Genomic DNA, 20,023 nt, shown 5'->3' with positions numbered 1-20,023 from the left:
CATCCTTAAATTAAATAAGGACTATAAATGAAAAGTTAAATCAAGGTATTGAAGGTTTAATTAACGTTACTAAGAAAGTATCAAATAAAAAATTTACAACTTAAGCTCATCAATAAAAATAACATTAAGATAATTATTAATAGGCCTTTCCTATAATGAGGGTAGTAAAACTGTACCAGTCCAGAAAGAACATATAATTTTGTTTAAGAATGGACTAGCAATATTTTACTATTTTGTCTTCCTTAAACTTTGTATTCTGGCAGCTCTGTTGCCAAGAGTTTTTGTTAGTTTGCTTTGGTGACGATGGCCTAGGTTGCCAATAATTTTTTCCTAACTGACGTAAATCGTAAATTGAACTGATATGAACTGATATACGTAGCTTTTAAGTTCCAATATTCATGGATAGGGAGAATTTATTCCTAATGCGCTAAAGTTTAGACCACCGGCATGGACCGCTCCTATTTTTGGAGGTTCGCCCCCTCTGCTGGCAATTCCTCGACTTGGGGGCTTATAAGATACCAAGCGAGGTTGGAGTAAAAAAGGGGGGTTTTATTTGAGTTTTTTGGGTACTTTTTCAATAAGAAAACACTTTCCATATATTTTTCGGGATGTAAAGACGTGTTGGTCGGAGTGACCGTTTTTTGTATTAAAGTTCATGATAATTTTGTGTTTTTCGCTAACCCTTGGACTGAACCATTATTTCACCTACGAGATCTAAAGGTTTTAAAACTATTCTGTGACATTTTATGGTGCCGAAACCCGGGACGGGAGTTTAGATTAAATTGTTATAGTTAGTTTATGAAAAGTTAGTGAAAATAATCATCATGAGTGAGGAACAAAATGCATTAGATCGGCTAACGCGTAAGAGGGAGAGGACCCGAAAACAAGTTTCGAATACCTTGTTGGACATTGAGAACATTCTTCGCGAGACGCACATCAACGTGACCGATTTAGAGGTAAATTTAGATATCCTCCGGAAGTTGGAAGAGTCGTTAGGAAAACAATTCGAATGCGTGTATAGAGGATTATCCACCAATTACGGAACTGGATAATGAAGAAGGAGATAATCTAGCGATTAGTGCCGAAATAATTTCCGCGAAGACGCGCGCAATAAGAACTATCAGAACAATGGATACAATATCGAATGCGGCAGTCGGGTCGACAGCAAGTTTGAGTCTTCGCCAAAGTACAGGTACTGTGAAGCTACCAAAATTATCAATGGGTACATTCAAGGGAGACATTGAAAACTGGAGGGGATTTTGGAGTCGATTCGAAGCCGCGGTTCACGGAAACGAACAGATAAACGCTGTGGAAAAATTCAACTATCTAAAAGGGTGTTTAGAAGGTTTAGCGTTAAAATCTATCAAGGGACTATCCTTAACGGAAGAAAACTACCCGAAAGCGGTCACAATTTTGGAAAACCGGTTCGGTCAGGTAGAGGAAATAAAACAAGAAGGAATGTCCACGTTGTGACAGGTTGCACCACGTATCGGTGTGCGATCAAGAAGGCGGGACCGAAGAAGAATCGGGGCGAACCGAAAAGGCAACCCCAGGAGAAGCGATTCAATGCTCTTCCGTATTGAAACAAGATGGGCGACCGAATACTATCGTTTTACAGACAGCGAGCGCGATAATAACACCAACCGAAATTGCACCGAATCAACCCACTTATCAAGTGAAATGTTTCTTCGATGGAGGAAGTTCAAAAACCTACATCCGGGAAGACATTGTTCAGAAACTAAAACTGAAACCGACTGGTCAAGAAACCCTAACGGAGTACAAGTTCCAAGACACCGAAGGAATCGAGAAAAGGTTCGACAGAGTCAAATTCCTTCTGAAAAACGTCAAGGATTTAGACCAACGGATAGAGATCGAAGCGTTAGTTGTGCCTGACATTTGCAACGCCTCAATTAGCGTACCAAAGGAGGAAACGTTGAAAGAATTGAATACAAAAGGAATCAAATTGGCGGACCTAGGAACGAACTTACCCAAAAGGGCAGGAAGCCAAGGTCGGAGTCTTAATCGGAAGCGATTGGTTTTGGGCTCTAGCGACAACCAAGGTTGAGCGATTATCTGGAAGGTTGGCGGCCATAGAAACAATACTGGGATGGACCATTCAGGGTCTCGCTACTACAGTTAACTCGAATGTAGTAGTCTCAAATCAAGCGGTATCCATGAATGTAATCACAATGGACGAAAAGATATCGAACCAAATAAAGGCGTTTTGGGAATTGGATTCAATCGGCATCAGCGAGCAAGGTATGAATGCAACCGAGAAAACGATTGAAGAGGAAATTGTCAAGAAATTCGAAGAGACGATTTACTTTGAGAATGGTTGCTACGGAGTGAGTCTACCATGGAAGAATAACAAGGAGGCTCTGAAAGATAACAAGAGTGTGGCGATCCGAAGAACCCAAAATCTGTTTAAGAAGTTTCGATCCGACCCCGTTCTACATCATGATTACAGTCAAGTAATTAAAGAGCAGCTAGAATCTGGAATCATAGAACCAGTGGTGGAAGATCCGAGCGCGGGAAATCCAGTCTATTACCTGCCTCACAGAGAAGTGATTAGAAGAACTAGCGAGACGACGCGTATCAGAGTCGTATTTGACGCGTCATCAAAAGTCAAGGGAGCCTTCTCGTTGAATGACTGTCTCCACGCTGGGAAAAACATGAATCCAGAGCTTTTGGACCTTCTTGTCAGGTTCAGAAAGCCTCGAATAGCGTTTACTGCAGACATAGCGAAGCGTTTCTGCAAATATCCTTGAATACTAATGATCGAGACGCTCTGCGTTTTCTGTGGAGAGACGGATCACCGGAAGATATTTCACAGCCCTTCGACGAATATCGGATAACTCGAGTTGCTTTTGGAGTCACTTCGAGTCCATTCCTTTTAACCGCGACGATCAGGCATCACCTAGATCAGAATCAAGATGAAAACCATGCCATCTGCGAAGCTATTCGAGAAGGACTGTACATAGATGATCTAGTGTCTGGAGCCGATGACGTAAAAGAAGCTTTTGATTTATCAATAGGATGCAAGGAAGTCATGAGCAAAGCGGGAATGAAATTGCGAAAATGGAAAACAAATTCAAGAGAACTAAGAGAAAAATGGAATGAAAATATGGGAAAGTCAGAGGATTTCCTACTAACAGACCCCAGAAATCCGGATTCAACCATTTTAGGCATAAAATGGAAACCAGAAAAGGATTGTTTGGCATTTGACATGACAGGTCTGTTGGAATTTCTGGTCGAGAAAAAATGCACCAAAAGATTCATTTTACAAGCAGTAGCCAGGATATTCGATCCTCTGGGCCTACTAGCACCCTTCACGGTTCGAGGAAAATTTATATTCCAAGAACTTTGGCAGAGAGGTGTTGATTGGGACGATCAATTAGACGATGAATTGGTAAAAATCTTTGAAAACTGGTGTCAAGAAGTACCGCACCTTGGAAAGATTAAAATCCCAAAGCACTATTTCCAAGAAAGGAGCGAAGGTTCTACCATACCGTACAAGGAACTCGTTTGTTTTTGTGACGCAAGCGAAAAGGGATACGCTGCTGTGGTGTATTTACGGTACAAGACATCGGAAGGGAAGATCGGAACTACTCTAGTGGCAGCTAAAAGCCGAGTAGCGCCTCTGAAGAAAACCAGTTCGAAAGATAAGAAAATCACGACCACGAAGATCACACTGCCGAAACTAGAATTAACGGCAGCCCTACTAGGAGCACGGCTAGTAAAATACTTGCTAGAGAAAGATTTTGCAAGGGAAAATCCCAAATTGTCAATGTGGACGGACAGCACCATAGCTCTGGGATGGATCAAACATTCACCAAACAAGTATTTACCCTACGTCAGCAACAGAGTAAGCGAAATCCAGAGTCTAACGGACCCGACTACTTGGCACTACTGTCGAGGGGTTAACAACCCCGCTGATTTACCTACGAGGGGAAGAAAAGCAGAAGAGCTTCTCACTCTCAAGTTATGGTGGGAAGGGCCACCATTTTTAAGAATGGAGGAAAAAGATTGGATTAAAGAGAATCCAAGCCCGGGAATTTACCCAAAGGCTTGCGATGAAGAACTTAGACCGGCGGTTAAGGATACATACCAAGGAGCCTGTATAAGCGGAAAGGAAACTGAACCCCTCCTCGACCTAGAAAAGTTCAGCACTCTTAAGAAAGTACTACGGTTAATGGCCTGGGTACACAGATTCGTTGGAAACGTCAGAGCGAGAGTGTCAAAGAAGAAAGAGGAGTGGAAAGGGGGACCCTTGGATGCTGAGGAAATAAACAAAGCCGAGAGGATAGTCATCCAGCAAGAACAGAAAAGAGATTATGGAAACGAAATCTCAAAAATTAAGAATAGACAAGAAATTTCGAAGGAATCGAAACTATATCTACTAGACCCGTTCCTAGATGAAAATGGACTACTGAGCGTTGGAGGTAGATTAGAAAAGTCGGAATTCACGTATAGAGAAAAGCACCCCTGGATATTGGACCCGACAAATCGACTATCTCGTTTAGTCGCAGATTCCTGCCACCTAAAAACAATGCACGGAGGTCAAGGAATGACAATGACGCATCTGAGGGAAAGATTTTGGATCCCCAGAGCACGCCAATTGATAAAATCAAGAATCAATTCTTGTTTAATCTGTCGAAGATTATCGGCCAAGCCAGGGAAACAGATTGAAGCACCGCTTCCGACGGACCGGATTAGAAAAGCCAAACCGTTTGAAATAACCGGGGTGGATTTTGCTGGACCACTACATACGAAAACCGGCAAAACCGGTTTATCTTATGTAGCTCTCTTCACCTGCGCCGTCACGAGAGCGACGCATTTAGAATTGGTACCAAGCTTGACCACGGAAAGGTTTCTCCAGGCTTTTCGGCAGTTTGCCGCCCGACGGGGAATACCATCAACGATCTATAGCGACAACGCGCTCACGTTTAAGAAAGCCTCCGAAGACTTAAAGATAATTTGGAAAACCATCCGAGATCGGGATGTTATGAACTACTTTTCGGAAGCCAGGATAACGTGGAAGTTTATCGTTGAACGAGGAGCGTGGTGGGGAGGATGGTACGAGAGGATGGTGGGGCTAACAAAGATAGCTCTAAGGAAGGTTTTAGGTAAAGCCAAACTGGACAAGGAGGAGATGAGGACTCTACTGGCAGATGTGGAGGCGATTCTGAATTCGAGGCCTCTCACGTTCACCTACAACGAGAAGGACGAGCCCTCTCCTTTAACCCCAGGACATTTTCTAATCGGAGATCGACTGACGTCACTACCGTCGAGAACATTCCCGACCAGCGTAGTCGTCCCGTCAACTAAGAAAGAGTTGACTAATCGCCTAAAGTATCAACAGGCGCTTCTGGAAAGAATCTGGCAAAGATGGAACAAGGAGTACCTTCTGGAGCTTCGCACTAGTAACGAGAGGAAGTTAGCTTCAAAGGGGACAGAATACCAGATCGACGACCTGGTGATGATTCAGGAGGACCTTACCCCGCGTATGTTGTGGAAAACTGGACTGATAGCCGAATTATTTAAGGGACGCGACGGAATTACAAGATCGTGTAGGGTTAGATTACCTAACGGAACATTTTTAAAACGCCCTATACAGTTGCTCTACAAATTAGAAGTTTTAAATTAGAATCGATGTGTATTGCATGTTGTGTTTTATTCTGTATAATTTTATTGTTTTTTTTGGATTTATTTGTATTGGGAATAAGGGATTATTAATTTGAATTTAAAGATGAACTTCTAAAAGTTCATGGGGGGAGCGTGACGTAAATCGTAAATTGAACTGATATGAACTGATATACGTAGCTTTTAAGTTCCAATATTCATGGATAGGGAGAATTTATTCCTAATGCGCTAAAGTTTAGACCACCGGCATGGACCGCTCCTATTTTTGGAGGTTCGCCCCCTCTGCTGGCGATTCCTCGACTTGGGGCTTATAAGATACCAAGCGAGGTTGGAGTAAAAAAGGGGGGTTTTATTTGAGTTTTTTGGGTACTTTTTCAATAAGAAAACACTCTCCATATATTTTTCGGGATGTAAAGACGTGTTGGTCGGAGTGAGCTTTTTTTGTATTAAAGTTCATGATAATTTTGTGTTTTTCGCTAACCCTTGGACTGAACCATTATTTCACCTACGAGATCTAAAGGTTTTAAAACTATTCTGTGACACTAACCTTAGGCTCATACGGGAAAATGCCAAAGTGTGTACCTTATTCTAATGTTAGGAAAGGATTTTAAAATATCCATGCGGTGGCATAACTAGTTAAATATCAGCAACAGTGGAAAAACCTTGGCCTAACTTTTAGGGTGGTCTGCTACAGTATAAGGTACAATTCGTTCAGTAATATAAATCGGTTACATAATAATAAAAATATAAATTTAAATAAGATTTGCAAACGCTTCAGAAACTCCCGTTACTCGACCCCGAATCCCCGATACACTAAAGACCGAGGCTTAAACCTCCTGAGCGTCCGTAGCTCGCGGCCATCTTTATTGTTTACATGGGCTCGTTACTGTGACTAAGTCTCCAATCCAACGTCAGCAAGATCATGGACAAAACAATACTGAAGCCTGAAGGACCGATGGCAAAGGGAGAAAGTTGAAAAATGCTTTTTAATTCGTCTTCTAGCGACAGATAGCAGTGAGCACAAAATGGATTTGTGCTCCCTGATACATCCAATAGATGGCAAGATGAGATGTCATAAATAGGGAGTCACAATTCACTAACTCACTATCAACCAGTCTGGGAAATAAGGATATTTTTTAAACTAGTCCTTGGGAACAGTGACCCCCCCTAGTCCCCGAAATAATTAACTGGTCTCCGGACTGGTCCCAGCCTTTGTTCTCCTATAGATTTCCAATGAATAAACTGGTCCTGAGAACAAGCAACCCCCACTTCTTGAATTAAAAAACTAGTCCAAGCAATTAATAAAATGGTTTTGGACCAGAGGAAGTGTGCTATTTCCCAGACTGATATCAACCCAAGTTCATTTCAGTTCGGTTTAACAAACTGCTTTAACACTGAACCAACTCTGATTCCCCAGGCTCATGTACCGAAGCCATTTTGGTAGAAATAGGCTCGTCGGTTTAACGTGTAGTGTGTACCCAGTTTTTATGAATAAAATGGTTAGAATTTGTAGTTTGAAGAGTTGTAGAAGCTCAAGTAAAACAGAAAACTTGTGCTTCTTTCGAATACCGGGCAGTTTAAAAAACCAATGAGAAGCAACGTTCAAATTATCCCCTAAGCGACGTAACCTTTGGTAACAAAAGTTGGGCCTTGGAGCTGAGTCCTTAAGAGAACATACTAGAATATGTTCAAAGCATTTCGTCTCGGGGATATATTATCCTACAAATATTAGGTTCCATTTAACTCATAGAACAGATTTTGTTAATTACTTATTTAATTAAACTGTAAACCAAATTCTTACTAGATTGGTTTTATTCATAATCGGAATGCTATTTTATAAACAATGGAAAAAACCCGAAAATTTTAAATTTGCCGGGGTCAATGAATATAGTAATACTAATTCTAGTCACTATATGGCGCGCAAAAGTGTAATCTGGCCGGGGTCATCTTGTTTAAATCCCAGCACACCTCGTTCTTACACTAACCAAAAATGGTACCTATAACTAACTCCTTGAGGGCACACATCTTTCTCCTTCAGCCGAAACCCGTCTCGTAAGCGACGCTATTACTATAAATCCATGCCTTGGCACACCCCCTTTCAGAGTTCACACAGGCGATAACCAGGCAATTCTCCCTTGAAATACCATCCTCTTAGAAAAACACTAAAAGCACACCTTTTCAGCTTTATGAATCTACCCTCGACCAATTGGGTAGTTAAGCTACTCAAGCGGAAAAATTAAATTGTTCAAAATCATTTTTCTATGTATTTGAGTTTGAAATTAACCTTCATCGTTTATTCTCAAAGTTGTGGATTACCCGTGTTTGTACTTTATTTAACCGAACTTGAAGTTATAACAAATTGTTTTACATTTTTTGACTTTTTCATTGTTTAGTATAAGTCTTCACAAATTTTTTTTTTGGTTTTCTCATTGTTTATTACCCGTTTTTGTATTTTATATAGAGGAACTTGAAGTTATCACAAAATGTTTAGCCTTTTTTGACTTTTTCATTGTTCAGTCTAAGTTATAACTATATATTTAACATTTTTTGACATTTTCATTGTTCAGTCTAAGTTATAACTATATATTTAACATTTTTTGACTTTTTCATTGCTTAGTATAAGTCATCACAAATTATTTAACTTTTTTTGGATTTTTTCATTGTTTACTCCTCACGGCACAATTGTGGCCTACCCGTGTTTTTTTTAATTTTTCTATACGAAACTTTACTTGAAGTTAGTTATCACAAAATATTTAAGAATTATTATTTTTTTTTCATTGTTTAGTGTCACGGCAAAATTGTGGCCTACCCGTGTTTTTTTTTATTTTACTATACGAAACTTTATTGAAGTTACTTATCACAAAATATTTAAGAATTATTATTTTTTTTCTTTGTTTAGTGTCACGGCACAATTGTAGCCTACCCGTGTTTTTTTTATTTTACCATACCAAACTTTAAAAGTTGTTATGACATATTATTTTACATTATTTTTTCTAAATTTAATCTTTCATTAAAGCTTCCTCCTCCTGGGATGTCATTTGACTTTCGGAAGAAGTTTCGTGATCACTACATATTTCCTCTTCACCGCTTACTGTTTCTTTGGTTGGTAGGTTTTCTTTGGTTGGAAGGTTTTCTTTGCTTTGAACTTTCTTTTTTACCACAGGAGTCTTCTGACTAATTGCGCATTTCTAGAGCAAAATTATAGCTTAAGAAAATCAGTATCTAATAATAATTAAAATTGAAATTTTGACTCGTCTTGAAGAGTCCTTTCACAATTATCGCATTAGTTTGAATAGCTTTTTTTAAAAAAAGCGTCAATAACCACGTATCATCATAAACAAAAAAATAAAATCCTATTATTATTAATGATTACCAATATCATCTCGCTGAGTTCTTTTAATTTATCACAAGGCTTTCTGGTTTTATTTTCTTGTGGCTCGTTTTCTACTTCGTCATCCACCTTTTGTAGAGGAAGTTTTGAAAACCTTTCCGTTAACTTTATTGCAGTTTGGTCCTGAAAGAAATATTTTAAAACATCAACAACATTACACGAGGTTCTTGGCATTGCAGGCCAAAAATATGTCAATGAAATGAACATAAGGAAAATCAAGCAAAAGCAGAGAGATAAGACAAGAAAAAAGATATTTACTTTCCCTAATAACCAATTAGACTGTCCAGGACATGTGCAAAGACCTTTAAAGTAAACCTATACCCAAAGTTCTAATAATTAGAAAATTTTCACTCACTACAAAAGGATATTTAAACTCCTTCTCAAACGCAGGCAGTTCTTGAAAGATTTTTTTATAGCATTGGAAAGTTCTTCCCAACCTTCTTTAGCCAAACAATAACCCGCGGAAAACGGAAGAGGGAGGCTCCTACAGAAGATAAATTTCATTGAGGATTTAGAAGTTCTAGATCTTCGTTAAGTTGCACACTTAACCTCTTAAGACAATTTAAGTACAATTTCATTGACTTTAATAACTGTTACTGAACCTAAGTCAAGCATTGAAGTTGTGGCAGCGCGTACTGAATATCTAAAGGTTTTGTAGGTCTGATTCGATAACTAGTATCCGCGTTTAAAATTAAAGTAAAACGACTGAAGTTTGGTAACGAGAAAAAAACAAAGTTAATGTTTATTGGCAAAAAAACTGGTTAATACGGAAAAAAGTTAAAGTTTCAAAAGGGTTAAAAATTACTCTCTAAAAAATGGCTATGTCCTTGCGATTTAGCGGTGAGTCGATTTTAAGGGTCAGAGTTAGGCCAGAAATTTGTTAAAGTATTTCGTGGCGCAAAAACTGCCCAAAAAACGGGTTACGACCAAGTGCGAGTCGCTGAGAGAGAAGGCTAAGAGCTCGTTTCAATCTGATTATATTTTGGGGCGCGAGGTCCCTTTTATACTTTTTGGTCTAACAAAGGGGGAATGAAATTTACAAGATAAATATTTTGCGCGCCAAAATAGTTGCTACCTAGGTTAAAGGTTCTCGAACTCAGAGCGCGGGATGTCTTCCTTTTTTTAAAAAACCCCAACGCAGAGAGTTCGCGAGTGCCCATTGTTAAAAAAGGGTTAAGAATTCACGGTATTATTCGCTATGTAAAGAGATATTTGGCGCTTGTAAAACTTATGCTAACAGAAGTACATAATTTGAAGTATACTGGATTTTTAAGTGTTTTGATATTTAAAGTGAAGTTAAGATCTATTTATCTTTTAAACTAAGTAAATAATAAGTAAATAATTTGGGGATTTAACAGCCTCCCCCCGATTGAACTATAAGGTTCAATATTATGCGCGATTTGATTAAAAGATTAAGTTTGTTTAGAGTTCGATTAAAATTAACACGATTTAAAGTTCGTTTAAATGAATTACCGCGATTTAAAGTTCGAGGTTGTAAAGTAGTTGGATTGGTCTGCGAAGCTTGGTCACATCAGCCAATCTCACCATACACGATCTGATATGGCCGTCGCGGCCTGTGAAGGTCTCGTCAATAACTCCCAGCTTCCAACTTAGGCGCGGCATTTTCTCTTCTCCGATGAGGACGACGTTTCCGGTTTGAAGAGGAGTTGTCGGTTGGTTTCTGGTACGGTTGTGGGCTGACCGTAATTGAAGCAGATATTCGGAACGCCATCGTTTCCAGAATCCATCGATGACTGTCTGTCGGTACTTCAGACGGCGGGTCAGCTCCTTCCTGTTGGCGGGAACATCGGAGGCTTTCGGGTACGTCGTGGAGAGCAAACTGGTCATCCGATCCCCAACGAGAAAATGATTTGGGGTTAATGGTGAGGGCTCGTTTGCGTCTTCGGAGACGAAGGTGACTGGGCGTGAGTTGATCGCTGCTTCGGCTTCCGTGAGAGTGGTGGCGATTTCCTCGAAAGAGAGTTTGGCTCGGCCTATGGTTTTTCGTAGGGCGTTTTTAACGGACCCTACGAGTCTTTCCCAGTAGCCACCCCACCAGGCGGCTCGGTCACAAATGTAGGTCCATTTTATTTGATGCTCCCCGAAATATTGAGCGACTTTTGGGCTTGCGACGTTTTTCCAAATTTCGCTAAGTTCGGTCTTAGCGCGCTTGAACGTTTTAGCATTGTCAGAGTGGATATTCTTCACCATGCCGCGTCTTGATACGAACCGCCGGAAATCGAGAAGGAACGTGTCCGTTGTCTGGTCGGAAACCAGCTCCAAGTGTACGGCGCGTGTTACCGCGCACGTAAATAGCGCGACGTAACATTTACTTCCGTCCCGTGTGTAAAGGGGACCAGCGAAGTCCAGACCGGTGTTTTCGAAGACTGGCGTCGGGGTTGTTCGGAACTCCGGTAACGGTGCCATGACGGCTTCGGACGGGCGCGCTCGAAAATATTTGCATACGTTGCAGTTCCGTAGGACCGAGCTCACGAAGTTACGCGATTTTATAATCCAGAATTTTTCTCGTAGTGATACCGTGGTTATGATTACGCCGGCATGCATTACTTTCTCGTGTGCGTTTTTTACGAGTAATTCCGTAAAGGGGTGATTCGGAGCGAGAAGATAGGGTTTTAGTTCCGCGGGAGAGATTCCGCTACCTTGTAGTCGTCCGCTTATACGTAGGAGTCCGTCGTCATCCAGGCGAGGGTGCAGCGTTAGGACCTTCGAAGTTTTAGGAATCTCCAATTGTTTTGCTAGGTTGCCAGTTTCTTCCGGAAACTGTTCTTCTTGGGTCGTGCGAATCCAATATTTCTCCGCGAGTTGAATTTCTTCGGCTTTAAGTTCTCCCATCCGCCTTTGGTTCTTGAAGCGACTGTTGTTAATGAATCGGAAAACCCAGGCTGTATGGCGATAGAGGTTTTTCAGTGAGCTGAAGGTGCGAATATTTAGCGGAGATTCTTTTTGGGGGGTCCCAATGGTCAGGGTGAGGGTAAAATTCCTTAATTCGTCCTGTACGGAGTCCAGGCTTATTTCCGCGGATTGGTCTTGAGAGACCTTGAATTCTTCTTGGAGCCAGCTGGGTCCGTGCCACCAGAAATTATCGTGCTCGAGTTCGGCCATCTTACATCCGCGAGTTGGGAGGTCGGCCGGATTTTCGGTTCCCTTGCAATGGCGCCAAGACATGGGATTGGATATCGTCTGAATTTCTCTTACTCGGTTGGCGACGAAGGGTTTCCATCGGTCAGCGCTACCCTTGATCCATCCTAAGGTTATTTTTGAATCGCTCCACATGAATATTTTGTTCGGCTTGAGTTTCAGCTGGTGTTTGAGATGGTCGACGAGTTTAGTGGCTAATAGGGCTCCCATTAGTTCGAGTCGCGGAAGTGTGAGCTTCTTTAGCGGGGCTACCCGTGATTTTGCCGTGATGAATGTAGACGAGATATTTCCTCCTTCGCTCCGGTAACGAAAGTAGGCTACGGCGGCGTAGGCTTTAGGTTTTGCGTCGGAGAAACAGTGTAATTCGATTTCTTCGCCGTCGACCTTAACGGCTCCCCGGTAGTAGTAGCGGGGCACGGAGATTTTGGTTAAATCTCGTAATTGGCAGCACCAGGCTTCGAAGATTTCTGCTAGTTCCTCAGGTAGTGACTCGTCCCAGGATTGACCGTTTTCCCAAAGTTTTTGAAAGAGGAGCTTGGCCCGTATCGTAAAAGGCGCGAGGAACCCGAGTGGATCGAATATCTTGGCGACGGACTTCAGCACCCAGCGTTTGGTGCTCTTCCGGTTTTGAATGAACTCCATTAATTCTTTGATTTCGAACAAAAGGACGTCTTTTGTACTGTCCCACGTGAGTCCGAGGACTTTAGGCGGCGCGGAAAATGGCTGGGTCTCTTTGGACTTTGTGTCTTGATTTTTATCGGTTAGATGTTCCCTGACCTTCGGAGAATTGCTTTGCCATTTCGTTAGTTTCATGCTAGCGTCTTGCATGATTTGATCTACTTCTGATATCCTTTTAATAGCTTCTTCGTTGGTGGTGGAGGTTGCGACTAGGTCATCGACATAGAGAGAGTCGTCGAATAATTTGCTAGCTTCTGGGTAGATCTCCTGGTATTTCTTTGCGTGAAGCCGGACGGTAGCGGCCAGTAGGAAGGGGCTTGATGCTGCGCCGAAAGGGACGCGTGTTATCCGGTAGGTTCTAAGCGTGTGGCTCTTGTAGGGATCGTCGACGTCTACCCATAGAAATCGTAAGACGTCTCGGTCTTCCTCGCGGATTTGAATTTGAAGGAACGCCTTCGTTATGTCAGCCGTGTACGCGACTTTTCCTTCTCGGAACCGGAGTAAGATGTCGAAAAGTTCGGGGTTTAGCTTCGGTCCGGATTCTAGGCACGCGTTAAGGCTGGAGACGTCGGTCGCGTGAGATGATGCATCGTAGACGACGCGAGTTCTTGTTGAAGTGCTAGCTTCTCTGATTACGGCTCGGTGCGGCAGGTAGTAAAGCGCGTCGCCGACGTTTTTACTCGGGTCGACTCTTTCGACGATTCCGGCGGAGATTTGATCCTTGATTATCGTGTTGTACTCGTTAAAGCTGACGGGATCTTTTCTTAGTTTGAAAAGTAGATTCGAGGTTCTCTTTGCGGCTACGGCGTAATTGTCTCCCAGGTTTAAGTTGCCTGGTTTAAAAGGTAGAGCGACCGTGTAGCGACCGTCTTGGAACTCGGTGGTTTTAGCGAATGTTTCTAGGATTTTGTTGCCCGATTCTTTTTCTTCGTTCAAGTCGTGGACGCCGAACGATTGTAGCTCCCAGAATCCGCGAAGGTTTTTCGAGATGCTTTCTTCCTCTAAATTCGAGTTTACGTTGATTAGCATGATGGAGACGGTGTTTATTCCGATATCGCGTGATCCGACGGTCTGAGAACCTTGGAGCGTCCACCCAAAAATCGTTTCCATTGCGGTTAGTGTCGGTCCGAAACGTTCGCTTTTTCCGCTCGCGATAGCCCAAAGGTAGTCGGCTCCGATTAGTACGTCGACCGCGTGGGGATCGCGATTGCCTTCTTCTACCGTTGTTGCGTCGGCCATCGGGAGGTTTCGTCTTTGAAATTCGCGGGAGAGTTCCGCGCCCGGTACGGCGAATACCGAGCCGCATATTTCGGGTGTTTCGTAGGCTTCGATGGTGATCCTTTTCTCGGGGTTATAGCGACTCCTGAGCTCCACCTGCACCTTCCGTCTTATTTTGCGTTCGGGTTTCGTGCTTCCGAAGCTGGTGGTTTCGAGGTTTTCTTCTAGTAGGACTGGCAACGCGAGCTTTCGGGATATTTTCTCTTTAATAAACGTGACGTGGCTCCCGGTGTCGAGGAGGCATCGGACCGTCTCGGTATTTTGTCCGGCGGGACTATTGGCTACGGCCAAGGCGGTTTGGAGAAATACGGCTCCCGTTGATTTCGTCGAAACTCCGGCGGTCATTTGAGCGGTGCCCGTTGAAGTGGCGGTCTCTATGTTTTCAGGCGTGTTTTCCTTGGGACGGTCGCAGATACTAGAGTGGTGCCGTTTCTGGCAAAACTTGCAAATTCGGTATCTGGAATTACAATTCCGGGCTTGATGTTCCCGAAGGCAAATGAAACAGCGTTTCTTTTGCATGAGTATAGCCTTCTTTTCGGCTACAGTTAGCTGGTTGCACTGGGTAGTCGAATGTTCGTGTTTATCGCAGTAGAGACAGGCTCGGATATCGGAGTTTACGGCGAGTGCGGCGGCTCCACTGGGTGGTCTCGATCTGCTGTTGTCGTAGCGAAAATCTCGAGGCTGCGGTGGCCGTTCGGGATACCGGCGGTCGGATTCGGTGCGGCGGGGGTCTGAACCGGTAGACCGAGCGAGGACCGAGGCGCGTTCGCGGCTTGTGATTTCTTTTTGAAGAAAGTTCATTAGGTCGGTAATGTTTAGTTGAGCGTGTTCGCGACTGAACGCGAGCGTGATGTCTTCGGGGAGACGTTGCGTGATTATTGGGCAGAGTAACAGTCCAAAGTTACGGTCGATAACTTGGAGGTCTTCTAGGCTTCGAATTTGGGTCATACAAGCGTCGTGTAACCGTCTTAAGCCTACCACGTCATTTGATTTTCGGACGGCAGGAAGGCTTAATAGGTTATGCATGTGCTCGTTGATTATGTCCTCTCTGCATCCAAATCGATTGTGTAGTTCTACGATAGCGGCATCGTAATTGGCGTCGGATAGTGATAGTCCATCAATAGCTGTTAGGGCTGGCCCTTCCAAGTAGGATACCAGATAGCTTTGTTTCTCCGTTTTGTTCAGGTTTGGGTTGTTGTGGATGCTGGTTGCGAAGCGCGCCCAGAAGTTTTGCCACGTGCTAATGTCTCCCGAAAACCGACGGATCTCTAATTTTGGTAAGCGGACGGCCGAAATGTTTCCGTTTGGCGGAGGTAACGAGCTGGAATTCGGCGCGGGCGGTACGTTGGGAAGCGGGTTCGAGCTTCCGATCGACGGTTGAGTCCCGGGCGGTATGTTGGTAAGCGGGGTTGAGCTTCCGATCGACGGTTGAGTCCCGGGCGGGTTCGCGTTAAGGTTACCTTGCGTGGTATGGGTAACGGTCGGAGTGCCGCTCCTGGACGAGCTGGTGGATGAGCTGGTCGTTGCTAGGCCGACAGCGGCCGCTAGAGTCGCGGCTTCTTTGTGAAGATCGACGGCTTGGTTGCCGCGGCATTGGGCTATGACGAGATCATCGATGTAGTCGAGCGATGTCTGTTGGTCCTTTTCTAGTTCCGCTGCGGTGGTGAAAAGGGGCTCCATGTTTTCGTTAATTTCGATTAACGTTTGTTCTTTAGTTTTTAAGATGTTAAGGCAACCCTGGATAGCGGCGAAATCGGGACTTGCTTTACCCAATTCGACTTCCATGAGGTTTTTAGCGCGGGACGCGGACTGTTTGGTCCCGGTTCTTTTTGCCTTTAATCGCGTGAGCTCATCCATAACGTCTTGAGGCATTTCTCGTACTGTTCGTTAAGTGTTTTTAAACGCGTTACTAATTAAATTCCGGGTTTCGGCACCAAAAAATGTGGCAGCGCGTACTGAATATCTAAAGGTTTTGTAGGTCTGATTCGATAACTAGTATCCGCGTTTAAAATTAAAGTAAAACGACTGAAGTTTGGTAACGAGAAAAAAACAAAGTTAATGTTTATTGGCAAAAAAACTGGTTAATACGGAAAAAAGTTAAAGTTTCAAAAGGGTTAAAAATTACTATCTAAAAAATGGCTAAGTCCTTGCGATTTAGCGGTGAGTCGATTTTAAGGGTCAGAGTTAGGCCAGAAATTTGTTAAAGTATTTCGTGGCGCAAAAACTGCCCAAAAAACGGGTTACGACCAAGTGCTAGTCGCTGAGAGAGAAGGCTAAGAGCTCGTTTCAATCTGATTATATTTTGGGGCGCGAGGTCCCTTTTATACTTTTTGGTCTAACAAAGGGGGAATGAAATTTACAAGATAAATATTTTGCGCGCCAAAATAGTTGCTACCTAGGTTAAAGGTTCTCGAACTCAGAGCGCGGGATGTCTTCCTTTTTTTAAAAAACCCCAACGCAGAGAGTTCGCGAGTGCCCATTGTTAAAAAAGGGTTAAGAATTCACGGTATTATTCGCTATGTAAAGAGATATTTGGCGCTTGTAAAACTTATGCTAACAGAAGTACATAATTTGAAGTATACTGGATTTTTAAGTGTTTTGATATTTAAAGTAAAGTTAAGATCTATTTATCATTTAAACTAAGTAAATAATAAGTAAATAATTTGGGGATTTAACAGAAGTATTCATTTAAAAAGAAATTTATAATGCAAGGGCGAGATTACGCATCCCACATATAACATACTGTTTCTACTGAAAAGGTCTTTGACATCTTGGTCTAGGTTCATGAACTCCTTTCTTTGTTTTGTACTAAGGTAGTTTGGTAATAGTGGAGTAAGAAGTAAAACGTTCTTTCCTTCCTTCCTAATGGTAAATTCGACTTCCATAAATAATCTCGTTATATTGTTCCTACAATCTTCGTAGTTTGACTTATTTGAAATCTGAAATATTTATGGTACATTTGCTTCATATGTAACAAATTGAAAATTTTAAGCAAGCCTGACAAAAAGTAGCTCATATTCAATATTTTAAAAGTAATTACCATTTTAAAAATATCATTTGTGCCAACCCACATAATGAGATATTCATTTTTAATCTTAGGAATGAAAGTGACAATGGACTTTAGTGTGGTGTCTGACTTTGTAGTAGTTGTTGCATCTATTTTCTATGGTTAAGTAGTAAAGAAATGTCAGTAAGTACCCCCCCCCCAAAAATGTTTGCAAATAATTACCAATTAAAAGAGGTTCATCCCAAAATTCAACAAGCGGTGCAAGTAGTTGAAGGTCTCCGACCATGGTAAATCCGTAAAACTCGGCTTCTAATAACAACAAACAAAAACAGAGTTTTGTAAATTTTTCCATGAGGCCAAGATGTCACATAAAATAAACTAGGTTAAACATAAAAGGCAAAACTATCGAAACATTGAAAAATTTGCGAATAAATTTAAAATATTTACTCAGGCCTTTTGTTTCTATTATTGTAGTCTCACGTGTGTCATCTAAATTAAAAAATAAATTATTTTTATTGAATAGCGTCACAAATTGATATATTAGTAGTAAAATTTCTACCCAGCAAGGTTGGCATCCCTAAAGGATTGCTTTGCTACTCCTAAGGGCAGTAAGTTTCCTACTGTGTAGAATTTGATAGTCTTTAAAAAACATTATATTTGGGACGCCAATTTTGACCCCTCCATCTTTCTCCTCTTTCAGCTTCACACGGTTCTGATCTTCTAAAATCTTTGAAGGTGCGTGATGGACCACCTTGACTATATCCTACGGTTAAGAAAAATACTTGTTTGTAATTCATAAATTATGTAATTTCTACTGAAAAGGGAGTATGCAAAGGGATTAATATGAGAGTTTCATTTTTAATGGTGGCGTAAACTTTCTATTATTCCCGCTTAATAAAGAAATAAAAAATTACTGGCAGTTTCCAAGGAGTGGTCCCACCTCTCCAAAAATTATAAAATTTATACCAAATAAAATCTTGTAAAGTGAGGAAAATTATGGTGTAAAAATATTTCACAATTGAGTAGAAAACCCAGAATTTTTTTTGGAAAAAGCATGCAATTTAAAGGAAGAAGGAATAAAAAAAGGAGTAAAAACCAAACCAAACCTAACCATTAAAAATAATTAACACCTACTTTTAATAATAATGAAATTTTTATAATTTTTGGAGCGATCCACTCCTTAGAAATATAGGCCTGGGGACAGATAGGCCAAAAACGGGCTTGACCTAGAACATTAGAACATAAAGATGAAAATTGGTACATGTGTTATTTTTGACCCAACAAAAAATATACTAAAAGTCCCCTGCTGTAGAGCGCGAGATTTCGAGGCCATCTTTGAAAATGGCCGACGCGAATTACAGCTACAATTTATTCCACGTTCTTCCTCAAAAACTATGAAAATTAGTACATATTATGATTGGAACCAGATGAACAGCATGGCAAAATTTTACAGCTCTGTGTTCAATAGCTTGGTCGCCATATTGGAAAATAGCCGCCGTGAATGATAGGTACAGTATATTTCACCATGTTGTGGGAAAATTATGAAAATTGATAGGTATTATAATCAGAGCTGTGTGAACCTCTTAATAAACTATTTAAGCCATTAATCAGAGACTTTGGCCGCCATGTTGGCAAAATGGCTGTTATCAATGCCATTTAGATACAGTATATGGTTGAAAAATTATGAAAATTGGTAATTATTATGTTGAAGACCGTCTAAACAGCATACTTGAATATTGAAGACGTACTACTGATAGTTTGGGCGTCATCTTGGAAAATGACTGCATGAAATGCCAAATATATTACCGATATATAACTGCTTTCGATATTTCTTTAATGAGTAGATGATTTTCATGAACTTATTAAACGCCATAAAAATAACTATTTTCGAGTCAAAATTATCGACCCATCATCAAAAATGGTCGCTGAAATATTACTATCCTAAAATCTGAAAAAAGGAAAGCCATATTACTCGGATTTTGGTTAGGGAAAATTGTTTTATATGGGGTATATACATTCTAGTGTCGTTAAGGATTAGATTTAAGACACATTTTTAACATTTCGTTCATATTTCTCGTTGTCCTGAAGATTTTTTATTACGGCTAATACCTTGACAATGACCACACATTGCCCAGCAAGTTAATCCAGATCGTCTACATTCACAGTTCTTTATACAAGATGTTCTGCAGACTGCAGGTACAAATAATGAGTGTTACAAAATCATCTGGTGCCGGAAGGAGAATGGTTTGAACGGGATTAAATCGTTTCCAAGCTATTTTGGACTTGAAGATACGCTCGGAAAAAATGTAGTTTTGCGGTGTCGGTTGTTGGATTATGCTTAGCGAGATCAAATGAGGACTTGACAGTATATGTGATAACGGTTCCATTATACGTGTAATATCTACATAGTTGAAGTGTGACGTGTCAATTATCACCCTAAAAAAAGCGGAAAAAAATCTCTCTTCGGCAGCAGCTGTGGGTTCCCTAGATGCAATATGGTCTTTAAAAAAGCCTAACAAATTTGTAAGATGCTATGTGTAGCGCCTAATCAAGGGTTCTGACATGCAATTATTATGAAAAACCTTCAGGATGACGATGAATATGTATTAAATACTAGAAATCTGTCTAAATTCTAATCTTAAACAACAGTAGAATGTATAAACCCCATATTAAATCATATTTTCTAATTAACATGTTGAGAATAACAGCTTAGAATAACTTTCCTTTTTTTCAGAATTTAGGGCAATGATTTTCATGTGGTCATTTTTAAAGATGGCGTCGATAATTTCGACTTCGAGATATCCATTTTTTGTTGTTTATTACGTTAATGAAAATAATCTATTAAAAAAAGGAATTTCAAAAAGATT

General features: G+C 41.3%; 1 protein-coding gene and 1 long non-coding RNA gene across 2 annotated transcripts; one reads left to right on the top strand and one right to left on the bottom strand.

Moving 5' to 3' along the window:
- The first annotated feature begins 2,189 nt into the window (after positions 1–2,189).
- On the top strand, positions 2,190–6,725 carry LOC149667349 (uncharacterized). Its single transcript, XM_089841451.1, has 3 exons — positions 2,190–2,641; positions 2,683–5,504; positions 6,646–6,725. Exons 1-3 carry the CDS (start codon positions 2,190–2,192, stop codon positions 6,723–6,725), a joined length of 3,354 nt encoding a protein of 1,117 aa, XP_089697577.1.
- A 1,873-nt stretch (positions 6,726–8,598) lies between these two features.
- Positions 8,599–17,028, bottom strand: LOC149667348 (uncharacterized). The gene is made up of 4 exons (XR_016368199.1): positions 16,893–17,028; positions 9,390–9,636; positions 9,017–9,157; positions 8,599–8,831 (listed from the first exon to the last, which is right to left on the bottom strand). It is a non-coding gene; the product is annotated as an uncharacterized LOC149667348 (long non-coding RNA).
- Positions 17,029–20,023: the final 2,995 nt, after the last annotated feature.

This window comes from Phalangium opilio, unplaced genomic scaffold, assembly GCF_054372755.1.
Source record: "Phalangium opilio isolate 3A_F unplaced genomic scaffold, DU_Popi_V2 ptg000059l_1, whole genome shotgun sequence".
NCBI lineage: Eukaryota > Metazoa > Arthropoda > Arachnida > Opiliones > Phalangiidae > Phalangium > Phalangium opilio.
Note: the sequence above shows the minus strand (reverse complement) of the source record. Positions and strands in the feature narration are given on the sequence as shown.